At 45.5% G+C, this 12,830-nt stretch overlaps 3 protein-coding genes across 3 annotated transcripts; 1 reads left to right on the top strand and 2 right to left on the bottom strand.

The window, feature by feature from the left end:
* Positions 1-2,003: 2,003 nt before the first annotated feature.
* Positions 2,004-4,174, bottom strand: MAM_08213 (uncharacterized protein; the record flags this gene model as incomplete). Its single annotated transcript, XM_040827011.1, has 4 exons — positions 2,004-2,363; positions 2,420-2,786; positions 2,867-3,235; positions 3,603-4,174. 4 exons carry the CDS (start codon positions 4,172-4,174, stop codon positions 2,004-2,006), a joined length of 1,668 nt encoding a protein of 555 aa, XP_040675024.1.
* Positions 4,175-6,757: 2,583 nt separating this feature from the next.
* MAM_08212 (uncharacterized protein) lies at positions 6,758-8,378 on the top strand (the record flags this gene model as incomplete). The annotated part of the gene is made up of 2 exons (XM_040827010.1): positions 6,758-7,976; positions 8,209-8,378. The coding sequence occupies 2 exons, from the start codon at positions 6,758-6,760 to the stop codon at positions 8,376-8,378; spliced, it is 1,389 nt and encodes a 462-aa protein (XP_040675023.1).
* Positions 8,379-8,790: 412 nt separating this feature from the next.
* On the bottom strand, positions 8,791-9,636 carry MAM_08211 (SET domain protein; the record flags this gene model as incomplete). Its single annotated transcript, XM_040827009.1, has 3 exons — positions 8,791-8,823; positions 8,886-9,080; positions 9,148-9,636. The coding sequence occupies 3 exons, from the start codon at positions 9,634-9,636 to the stop codon at positions 8,791-8,793; spliced, it is 717 nt and encodes a 238-aa protein (XP_040675022.1).
* Between the last annotated feature and the right edge of the window lie 3,194 nt (positions 9,637-12,830).

Raw genomic sequence — 12,830 nt, 5'->3', positions numbered from 1 at the left:
ATTATTTAGTAATATACTAAGTAAATTCTATTAGCTAGAATTAGTTCTTAACTAGTTTATAATTATTTAGTAAGTAGTTTATACTATTTCTATGTCTTTATCCTTATCCTTCTTGTCCTTAGAAAGAGAGAGAGAGGGGGAGAAGCTTAGAGGCAGGGGCAGGGGCAATAGTAATAATAATAATAATAATAACAATAATAGCGGCGGCAGCAGTAGTAAAAGCAATAATAATAATAACAACAACAGCAAGAGCAAGAGCGGGGGCAAGAGCGAGAGCAAGAGCAAGAGCAACTAGGCAGGCAGCTTAGCAGTATTCTATTAAAATTAGTCTTAATCTCTTTTCTAATTACTTTATAAGTAGTTTAAGCAGTATATATACTATTCTTAGTTAGCAGTATATAGTAGCTGCTGCTTTAGTATTAGCAGCAGCAGCTTTATTATATATAGTTTAAACTATAGTATTAGTAGTAGTAATAGCAGTAGTAGTTAGCAGTATAAGAGTAGAAATAAGAATTGCCTTAGAAGGCATTATGCCTTACTATATAAGCTTGATATAGGCTTATATAGTATTTATAATAGCGCTTAGCTATTAATATAGTCTAGATACTATTCTATATAAAATAAATATTAATTATTATATAACTAGTTTTAAACTATTTTCTATAGTAACTTATAAGTTAAGTTATTATTTAATTGCTTTTTATTATCTTTAAAGTAGTACTTCTCTAGGTTAATTTTATAAAATTAAATATAATAGTTTTAAAGTAATAACTTAATTATATATTGCTATATTTATAAGAAATAAATAAGAATTAATTTATATATATATCTAGTTAGTATTATACTTAATTATATAGCATACTATTTACTTTAAAATAGCAGAATAATTCTCTAGGGAATAAAATTAGCTAGCTATCTTAGAATTATTTCTAAGTTAGTTTTAATTATTACTTTTATTATCTTCTTAAGAAGACTTATAGCATTAAATTTTAACTTAAAGATAAGCTTATTAGCAAGTTGCTTCTTTAAGTTTAAGTATTACTAGTATTATAGTAATAACTTATATCTATAAAATATTTTTTTTTAGGCAGTATAAATAGTTTAGAAATAATTTAATAAGATAATAAAAGTAGTTTAAGTTTATAGAAGGAAAAAAAGAGATATAAAAGTTAAGAAAGATAAGTCTTACTTAGATAATAAAAATATAGTAGCTAGGTATTTACTTTTATATTAATTTATATATTATAAGATAAAATTGCAAAATAATATATATATTTATAGAGAGTGCAAGTAAATATATAAGTTTAAGTAAGTATTTTATATAATATTAAAGTTAATAACAATTGTAAAGACGTGCGTAGTAATTAACTATAATTACAAAGACGTGCGTAGCGCTGCAGCAAATCAGCAGAATGCAAATTAGGAAAATTGTAATCGTGCCCGCCCCACTTTATGTGGTTCGGCTAGCAAAAGCCCTCACCACCAAAGGTGGTGCTCGACAGCAAGGCGGGCCGGACACCAAGGCGGGCCAATTTTCAACCTAATAACGCTATTAACCTCTTCGCCTATAATGTACACCCTTCTCGTCCCAAATTTCTAGTAGATCTAGTACAGAATCCAGACGCCATTTACGTGCCTTTTTAGCTGCTTCAAAAAACGTCCTCTTGGCGTGGTTGTGGCGCCTTTTGTCGGCATGCTCTTTATGCTTGCTGTTCGCCTGATGAACTCGAGAAAGGTCTTTGCAAAGGCGTGATTGGAAGGAGAAACGGCGAATGGTTGACGCGACAGGTATGCATTTGTTGGCGGTGACGGGAGGGGAGCCATATGAAGAGGTGCATTATCTGTTGACTGTTTTTCTAGACCGGGAAATAAAAATAGGACATGTATAGAAAACCAGATATTACAGCCCTTTTTAAAAAAAAAATCAAAAAAATCAAAGGTCGTCACTCATTCATTGGAAGCTTCAACGAAAAAAAAAACCCCGGATGTAATTACGCAGCTCATTAAAGATCCACCTGATCAATCGCCGGCCACCATTGAGACCAGGCCCCCTGCTCGTCGAGGTTATTGCTGACTTCCGCGAAAAGCTGGTTCAACAAGGTATTAGTGTCGAGCTCGTGCTCGTGCTCGTGCTCGTGCTCGTGCCCTTGAACCGGCCAAGTCGCCTGCGCCGAGGGCCGCTCCGCGCCCCGAATCTCCCGAGTATGCGCGTCGGATCTATCCACGACACGGAACTCGTGGACAGACTGGTGTAGAGTATCAAAGTCTGCTCGTGTGCGCCCCTGGTATCGTGTCCGGTCCTCGGTTGCTCGCTCGTAGAGCACGGATGCATGGTGTATCGTTTTGATCTTGCGCGTGCCGCCCTCTCAATGTTAGCGCAACGGTGGCCACGGTCGTGTCATGCTTGCGGGCGGCTTACCCATCCGTCGGCGATTTTCCAGACAAGTCGAAACTTTTCCAGGTAGTCGAGACACATTTTGAGACAGTCGCTTGCTCGCGGGCTGCGGCCCAGGTTCATTCGGGGGTATTTCGCCACGTAGAGGTTGAGGTAGCCGGCTGAGAATGCGCAGAACCCGGCAAAGGGCGTCATGAGATGCACGCCACACTCGGAGGCCTCGTGTAGAATGGCGGCGATGTGCTCTGCCGCGCCGAAGAGGAGTCGGGAGCTGTCGTCCCACCAGCCCTCGGGGGCGGGCGCCCCCAGCATGGGCTGGTCGACTGGACCCCGTGGCTCCGACTCCGGGGTCGGCAGGAAGGGGAAGTACTCGCGGTGAAGCATGAGGGTGCTGACAAGGCGTAAGCAGGGGCGGCGGCGGCAAGTTGGGAGCCCCGTCGACCGCTACCGCTGTGGGAAGGGGATTCTTACCTCACGTAGTACAGGAGATTGAGGTAGACGAACGTCTCGCCGAAGCCGAGCGTCATGTGGACGGCCACCGAGTTGCTGGGGTAATGGAGCTTCCGATGCTGGCCTGCCCTCCAGGCCTCGAGCTGGCTTCGGGATTGTGACCAGGGCGACGCCGGGACCCAGGGGCAGTTCTGGGGTGCGCACATGCCCGGTGCCCGGCGTCCGTCGTTGAAGATGAAGGTCATTACCTGGGCCCAGATGTCGAAACCGCCCACTAGTATCTCGAAGCTCTGCGTCACGTCGAGCACGCCGGTCGACTGGCCCGCCAGCGAGTGATGGCCACCCACAGATTGCGGAGGTGCGTCTGGCCCAAAGGCAAACTCGACGGCGCTCAACGGCCGATTTAAGTAAGTATTTTATATAATATTAAAGTTAATAATAATTATAAAGATATATATAGCAATTAACTATAATTATAAAGATATATATAGCGCTACAGCAAATCAGCAGAATGTAAATTAGGAAAATTGTAGTAGCAGCGTTTGCAGATGCAAGCTAATGTGCGACCGTAAAGCTGCGCTCTATATTGACATAACTATTCGACAATCCCAATTCTCGACGCAGTTTAGGCAGACAGAGATGGTACGAATGCAGCCCTGGATACGTCTTATGTTGAAACACCAAGGCCCATGGGCTTTGTAAGGACAGGTAAGGGAAGCCGAGGGGATAGCCTGTCGACCATGGGATCGATATGTACTTCAGCAAAACGGGCATGAAGGTTCCCATGAGTCTCTTGCGGAGAGTCCACAAGGCATCCTCGGGGACGCGAATATATAATATCTCGCGATGCCGCTCCAGCTGGCCCTGTAGCCGAATGTATTCGGAGTACAGGCTCCTCCAACCAGGTCCGCCTCTTCGATTGAAGCGACGCTGGACGTGACGCGCAGTGTGGATCTTAAAGGGATGCGACGGCTTCAGGATGGCTTCAAATATTTCTACTGAGTTTAGCGGTGCCTCGATGATGAATGGAACTGTGTTCACCAACTTGAGCGATTCAGCCACCGGCTCGACGGGAATCTCGAAGGGCATTGTATTTGCGGCTTCAAAAATTCCTGAATAGCGAGGATGTGACCACAACAGGTGGTGCAGCGATTGCAGGGGGAGCTCGTCATCAGACACGGGCTGCTGAGCGGGAGGAAGCTCTCTGTATTCTTCGACGGGATTTTCTCGAAGGTTTCGAGCGACTGCTTCTTCTTCATCAAGCTGGCGCCAGGCCTTGGGCTTTTCACCCGACCGCTCTGGCGGTTCTTTCGAGTCAAGTTGGCCCATAATTTGGTCTGAAAGTTGGGGGGGGGAGGTTATTGTGGGATGAGAAAGCATGCGCGGGAGTTGGGTTTTTGTAGAGATTTTAAATCCTCTCAAGAACGCGTCGCGACAGCAGACTTTAAACCATGCTGAGCCATGTGACTACTACTAAAGTACTTAAGTGAGTAGTTGGGTACCGGCGTGCCGTGGATTGTCTTTAGACTTGTGCGCGCCTCCTTGGGAAGTCGTGCTTGATGACGCTTTGCCGACTTTTGCATTGTGGTGCCAAAAATAAGTTATAGGTGTGGCGCAGACAGTACGTACTTAGTTACAGCTCAGTTTAGGCTAGTCTTTATATAGATACTAGCTAATGGATATATTTGTGACCAACGCAACACATATGCTTTTTAGTTAATAGCCATTCTTGGAAGCTGTTGCCCGACATATTGCCTTGTGCTCTCTGTAGTGAGCAACTTGACACGTCCGCCCGCAATACATAACCGATTTGCACCTCCCGCACAACATCAACTGCACAGAAATCTTTTCGCAATTCGCGCACCGCCCCTGTGCCGATAGCGAAACCCTGCCATTCCTATTACTGCTCTCCACTGCCGCTAACAAATCCTCCGCCTTCTTTCTCGCCAATCTCAACACCCGCTGTTCGCCCAAGCTAACGTGTGCCGCCGCCCATGCGTTTCCTCCCGAAGAATAGACGCCCTCCTTGAGCTGTTCTTCTAGCTTTTCCACGTGAGTTCCGAAATTGTTCAGAAGACCACCTGTCGATTCCACCAAAACCCGCAGGACTTCCACCTCGTTCGAATCGCTGATTTTGGCATCCGTAGTACTAGCTTGCTGAAGTGCTAAGACAGCGACGTCTGATTCGTCCAATCGCTGAACACGGAGGTATCGAAGGACATCTTTCGGTAGCGGATCGGTGAAAGTGAGGGTGATGGTAGTGGTAGAATCGAGTCCAGCCGAGGCCCAAAGCTTCTGCTTTTGCTTAAAGAAAGGAGCCATAGGATGCGTTGCAAGAACGAGATCATAGCTATCATTGGGGTTACCGGGTGCGACAAAGCCATAGAGACGTAAAAGCCGATTATTTGGCATAGGCCCATAATTAATAAAGGGAATTGCTACACGGGCATGACACTTTGGCTACACGGGCATGACTCTTACACGGGCATGACTTTTACCACTTCTGATTGGTCGCATTGTCTCTGTTAACGACGCTGGATTCTGCCACCTCAGCCGCAAGTACCTGGGCCATTTTAACCTTGCTTCTGTGTAAATTACTTCATTTCGGCTAAGCTACTACGCAGCAACCCAGTGGTCGCGCAGTCGGGGCGACCCCCTCGAGCTTGCTTTCTTCATTTTCGTAGCTTTTAATAAACCATAATACGGCACCCTATGCTGTAGAGATAGCGACCAATTCTTTCACTACAATCTTGTTCTCTTCTCAAGACGTCAATGTCTTTGCCTCGCACACCTCCTCGCAGGTCGCGGAGCCCTAGTCCCAGTGATCAATCACAAAGAGGAAAGCGACACAAATCCAGTCGGCGACGCAGATCTAGTCCTTCCACAGTTGAAGACCGACCACAATCCGCGAGTAGCTCTGCTACGAGTATCGGTCAGTTCTACGGCCTCGGGGACGAAAATGCACTCGATAACCTGTTCGCCTCTTTCCCGCAAACACTTTCAAGTCTCCCACACCCCCATGGTTCACAGGGCCGCCATGAGCCTGCATGGGGCCTTCGATCTGACTATGAGATATATCTTCAAAATGACTTCTTCCGTGGAAAAAGATGGAGCCAGCGAGTCAGAGCGCTTATACCAGGCCCAGAATTTGATCCATTCGCCTCTGAACCTCCCGAATCACCCCCATCCGCCCAGCATCTCCCAACAAGGACAAGAGCCGAGTTCGAGTCCGCAATGCGCATAGTACGAGAGGTTACCGGCGAAGGTCGAAGGCTAACTGTAGACCTTGCTCGATCATACGAACGTGTACAAGCTTGGCGAGAGAGATGGGGATGGTCACCATTAAGTTTCGAAGCATATGACTCTCCTCCACCGTACTCTCCACCTCGTAGGTCACCCACACAACCTCCTCGAATATCACCGACGCCCGAAAATATTAGTTCCTCGCCTATGCGACAGTCTCTATCTCCCGCCCCGGAGCCAATTCCGAACCCAATAATCCCTGGCGACCCAGCGCCCTCGGCCGAAGTTCTTTTTAAAACAACCAACGCATTTGCAAAGGAGAACGGATTTGGTATTATTCGGCGGAATAAATATTCCTATAAGGGACGGTTGATTAGGTACTCCATTCAATGCGACCGGTTTGGACAATCTCGGGCCTCGGGGGGTTCTGGTCTTCGAACCCGAAGGTCTCGGAAGTGTGATTGCAAATGGATGATAATTGCTGAAGCCCTAGAGGAAGGCAAGTGGCTTCTTCGACAACATAGAGACCCGAAACATCACCAGCATAACCATGAACGGAGTATTACGCCATCTGCGCATGTTTCCCACCGCCGCCTTACTACACCAGTTAAAGCAACCATCGAGTCAGCAAGCCGTCGCGCGGGTATTCGAGCCAGTGATGTAGCTGCTATGGTTGAGGAGCAATTCCCCGATACAACACTCCTGCGGAAGGATATCTATAATGCCCGTTCGTTCATTAACCGAGAGAAGCTAAATGGCTATACACCTACTGCGGCATTGATCAAACTCTTTGATGAGAAGAAGATCCCATACATCGCGAAATGGGCCGATGATGATCCAGATAGACTGCTTGGTCTTGTCTGGACCTTTCCGTACTGTCTACAGATGTGGAAGCGCTTCCCCGAGGTTATTAGCTTTGATAACACATATAACACTAATCGCTTCAAGCTTCCTTTATTCCAGGCTACTGGCCAAACCTGTCTTGGAACTGTGTTCAATGCTGCATTTGGCTTAATAGATAACGAGAGGAGGGAGGGGTTCCAATTCCTTGCAGAGAGTGTTCGCAAGCTCATTACAAAACACTCACTCAGGGAACCAGATGTCATCATCACAGACTTCGACAAGGCTATGAAAGCTGCCGTTAATGATCAGTTTCCAAATGCACAGCAACAGCTTTGTATTCATCATATCCTTTCAAACGTTTTGCTTAAATCGAAGACTAGGTGGACGGGCCAACGTGAGGACAGTACTACTAGCCCTAGCGCTAGTGACAGTGAAGACATTCCCTCACAGGCGGATGGCGGGTTGAGCACTACAGATAAGCATCTGATCGAAGATCGGTCGAGTAGTGATAAGATTCCTCATACTTACCAAGGCGTTGTTTTAATGTGGAAAAAGGTTCTCTATGCCGAGACTGAGGAAGCGTTTGAGCAGGCATGGAGAGATCTTTGTAAAGAGTTCGACGACCAACGAGCGATCTTACAATACCTCTACTCGACTTATATGCCTGTTAGTGCTCAATGGGCACGTTGCTTTATCCGTCGTTATCGTAACTTCGGAATCCGAGTTACGTCCGGCACAGAAGCAAGCAACAATAATATCAAAAGCTATCTATTAAATGGCATGAGCCACCTCTACCGACTCGTCGAGGCAATGCAGGATATGATACATGACCAAGAACGTGCCTTTAAGGATGCCTGTGGACAGGATGATGTCCTGACTGCTCCACAATACCTAGGTTCGATGGGAAACTATCTTGGTGAACTACGAACAACCATGTCATCGAAAGGACTTGGGTTAATCAACAAGCAATACTGTATTGCTCGCAAATTTCTGCCGACGGGGAAGAATCCCTTCCCCGACTCTATTGGACTTTGCGACGACGACTGTACGGTCTCTATTGAGCTGGGAATCCCATGCTATCATAAAGTCTACGCAAAGCTAGATTCTGACACACGTTTCACTAAATGGGAGGTCCACCCACGCTGGCGACTACGGGAATCGGCATCTCAAGATCCATACCGACGAATTCTTGACCCGAAAGTTGCCACTGCACTACGTGGAAGGCCAAAGAATACAGCGCAGGTTATCCCAGAAAGCCTAGCTATTACATCAAGTAGCCGATCTGATAATCAACCAAGTGGGCGACGAGGTCGACCGCCAGGAAGTCTCAATAAGCCAACTCTTGCTAGGAGAGTGCATAAAGCTACTCGAGAAACCATCACACAAACTGGTGGCCAAATTGGCATCTCAGCCCAGCAAGGGCCAGGTAGACCTTCTAAAGTCCTAAATGCTGGGAATACGACAGGCGTGCGGTACAGTGGACGGAGGACGCAACGAAACATTCGCAGGACAAGGAGTCAATGGGAACTGGCTAAGAGTGATGACGAAGATCCAGATTGTATCGTTGTGAGGCAATAAATTAAGTAGACCACATCACGTCTTTTGCCAGTATTTGACAGTTACTGGCTAACAGTACAAGGACGGTAGTTTAATCCGAAATGCAGGCTTGCAAGATAGCAGAAGACCAATCGCGCCCACAACGATAAGTGACTGCAATTCATGGTGATGTAGGAGCTTGTTAGTGAAGTTGGCTACACCGCCTTTCCGAGGAAGTATCTGTGGGGCCAAGAAAGTATGCGACCAATCAGAAGTGGTAAAAGTCATGCCCGTGTAAGAGTCATGCCCGTGTAGCCAAAGTGTCATGCCCGTGTAGCAATTCCCTTAATAAAAACCTGAAAGAATAGTCCCAAGTAAGCACATAGGTTGGTACCCTCAGACAACAAGACAGACATACCTGATCCCCGGCTTCGTAGTCTTTTCCGGCAAGGACGGATAAGTTTCCAGACGAGGCATCGTAGACATGACATGGCTTAGCCTCGGACGAGTGATTCAACATATCCGCGAAGGGCGCCAAAAGTCGAATCGACTTTCCATCAGGCAGCACAAAATCCATCGCACGGCTCCATACGGTGCAAAGAGCCCACTTGTACTAAAAAGCAGGGAAAGAAGCGTTAGTAGTTGATGAGTCATACCTATCACATGCGCAAATTACTTACATCTTCGATGGTAAATTTGTCCAGTGGAAAAAGATCTGGATAGTGTCCGAGCATTCGCACGACTAAACCCCTGTAATCATCCTCGATACGTTGCTCCAGCTGCTTTGTGATGGTGTACAGTGAAGTCCCAGCGCAAACTTCTAACTGGTCCTCCATAAAGAAGATGCTTGAAGAGTAGGTCGCAGGTAACGCCGCCACGTGGTTTCGAGGGCCATCGTATCCCGATTTGCGCGATCGGACAAAGAGAATATAAATAGCTAACGTGTCTTCAACAGACAGGGGTAGACTTGTTGAGCGAAGGACTGGCCCAAGAATGGAATCAGCATATGCATGCTCGACCGTCCAGAGAATGCCACTTGGAATGGTGAGAATATTTTCTCCTTCCTTGAAACACTTCAGTGTTCTGACACCACGCCCGGTGGTTGGGAAATCGGCAAGCTCCAGGTTGTCCAAGCCCACCGCTCCGGATTCTTTTAGCCAGCTTTCCATGGAATCGGATCTAAGGGGGAGAAACTGCAAATTCGTAGCTATTACCGGATGACGATGTTAGGCTTTTCGTGGTGGGGTCCAAGCTTTTCAGTTGAGGCCGCGAACCTTCGGGCTATAGGTCAGGTGAATTGCTCGGCGGGCTCACTGCTCCACCACGCCCTAATTTTTCTGCGGTCAGCCCTGCTGCCATGCCCTATAGTACATTCTCAGTATAGATATATAGCAGCTTTACTTAACACTAAAAAGCTTTATTAAAAATTAATAGATTTTTTAATAGCGCTATAGCTATATAAATTGTTAATAAGCAGCAGCTTTTTTCCTTCTTTAATAATATTATAATGCCTAATAAAAGCCCTTATAACCTCTTAAATCTGCCTCTGAATTTGCCGCCCTTACTAGGCTATAGCAGCTTTAATAACCTCTATAATGCCTCTAGCACTAAGTATTTAAAGAGAGTGTATATAGGCTAAGATTTAAACTACTATAAGGAATTAATGCTGCCAGTAGCAGCTGCTGCTATTATTATATTAATTAAATTAAAATATAAGTAATAAGTAAAGAGAACTAATTAAGATAGAGCTCTCTAAAGATTAAGTAATTTATTCTCTTAATACTATTACTATTGTTATAGCTAATTAATATAACTAGATAAATAATAAATAGCTAGAATAACTTTAAAATTTAGCTTAATAGTATATATATTAAGTAAAAATACTAGAAATTATATTTTAAGTAATTTAAAGCTTACTAATATAGTGCTATTAAGAAATTTATATAAATTATATATATATCTTTTTAATTAATTAAGAGTATTTTACTACTATATATTTATACTGTAATAGACTTAAGCTGTAGGCTCAAGTGAGTACAAGGCACTGTGTTAGTGCCTTATTAAATACTTTTTAAATATATATTAAACTTATATATATATATAATAAGTAGAAAAGAGGGGATAGAGAGCTTCCTCTTTTCTTCTTCTCTCTCCTTAAGTTTATAGTTAATACTAGTAACGCGTACACGCAGTCGCCTGTAAGGCCAGTCCTTGACATATACTAAGAATATACTATAGAGTATAGCAGTAGAGCTGCTAGACTAAAATCAGGGCATAGTAGAGCAGTGAGCCCGCCGAGCAAAATAGGTAAGCCCGCTAAGCAATTCACGGTAATTGTGCCCGCCCTATTTTAGATAATTTAAAGTAGTGAGAGCTTTGCTAGCCGAACTATCTAAAGCAGGGCCTACACGATTAGCGCGAATAGCACGACTCTATAATGTACACATTTCCAGCAGCGTCTACGGAGTATTAGCTCCCCACTTGTCGACAGAAGGGTAAATAAGGACGCGCTGCTTCGACTCGTGCGAACACAAATGCCGTCTGCGATTTAGCGTCTTAATATAATAGCAGGGGCCTATATAAAATAATAACTATAAATAATAGTAGCTTTAATATTTAGTTCTTTACTACTTTAATAATATAGATAAAATACTAATTATAAGAAGTCTAATTATACTAGTAGTTCTAGACGCTTAGCAAAAAGTTAGTTCTCTATAAAGTTGCTACGCTACAGTGAGCAAAACCTTTCAAATCTGCGCCTTCAACTACGGGATAACTGACTGAGCTACGTACGTGCATCAAGGACCACACAACGATTCCTGTAACTCGTGTCCTCGCCTACGGCATCCACAGTGAGGTCATACAAGCTGCTAAAACGCCCTGCGTGATCAACAGCCTAATCTCCGGGCGGCAATCTCATACGAAGACGTTCCTGTTGACTACGAACGAGTTTGAAAGAAACAGCGAAGCGCGAGGTCCTTGCGGCCCGAGGTTTTCACATCTGTAAAGCGATTCGGGGACTACCACTGCGACATCTTGGCGGAAACGTATCAGCTTCCCGTCCGAACATGTCTCGAAGAGAGCCATCCCGCGTTTCGCAAATCGGGCTCGGTGTCTCTGTTCTCAGCAGCGTATACTCCTGATCTGAGACTTTAAATCGTATCAAAGAAATCAAATGGCGAGTTGCGGAAGACTATGTATAGGCCCCTCATTGATTGCCCAAATTTCTCCCCACGACTTATTGTTGACGAGATATCGGCAAGGAATTAGAGTTCAGCGTTGGATTCGACAACATCCATTTATAGACCTTTACTCCGCTGGGCGGGGACGATGCAGTCATTCATTCGGCAACCCGTCTTCAAACTCTTGCCAGCAGGCATATCGCAGGCAGATGAGCGTCGTCTGCTTTCTTCTCCGAGAAGGCGAGCATGCTCGACTTCCAGTTTGTCAGCGGAGACGGCTAGGTGCAACTAGGATTGAATAGTCGTTGTGAAACTCAACTTTGCGAGTCATCATGATTCACATCAGTCGGGCCAAGCCATAGTACCGTGGTACTTTGTGGAGCTGTGGAAATGTAACGGGGGCTGGTCTTGAAGATCAGGGCTTGGAGCAAATGACTCGTATTCGCATGTAACATTGTAGGGTCCTAAAGGTCCTTGGTTCCTCAGCCTGATGGACCCAACCAACGAGTGCTTGTGTGTGTAACCTGAGTAGGCAACAAAGAGGTGATGCCCTTTGTGGCTTATTGCCTTGATGCCTTGGTGCCTGAGCCCACCAGTGGCCCATGAGGGCATCGTGATAGCTGCAACCTTTGTGCATTGCAGCTAGTCATGTGATGTAGTTGAGGCTTTTCCGTGTACCAGGAAACGACGTGTGTGATGAAGGAATTCAAACGTCATTCGAATACTGGCATGTACAAGATGCTAGACGGTCAAGTGGAAGACTTTGACAGAGCTTCAGACCAAGGAAAAGAGGATGTTCGGAAAATGCACCGCCAGTATCTCCGACTAGCTGCGCTTCAGAGGTTGGGCGTGAGGCGAAAATACGGAAGCACAGTGGTTCGACACATATGACTGAGATGGATATGGAGACGCCGAAGACAAGGAGATGAGGTGCGGTGCGCCTTGGCTCCGTGAAATGATGGGTGGCCCGATACTACTGACAACTTGGTCACGTTGCGTTGGCAGCATTCGGCCTCCAGCTAATAAGAAGATGAGACGGAATATCAGATACAAGACAGCGCAGCCTCCAATCGCATGCGGCCAGACGGTGGATATTTGGCCCAGGGTACGGAGTATTGTTCGCATCATAAAACGTTGCTGTTCTTGAGGCAAAGTTACAATCTTTACAGCTTCCGGGGCCA

Source organism: Metarhizium album (genome assembly GCF_000804445.1).
Source record: "Metarhizium album ARSEF 1941 chromosome Unknown scaffold_46, whole genome shotgun sequence".
Lineage (NCBI taxonomy): Eukaryota > Fungi > Ascomycota > Sordariomycetes > Hypocreales > Clavicipitaceae > Metarhizium > Metarhizium album.
The sequence above is the reverse complement of the archived record's forward strand: the minus strand, read 5'-3'. Positions and strand labels throughout refer to the sequence as shown.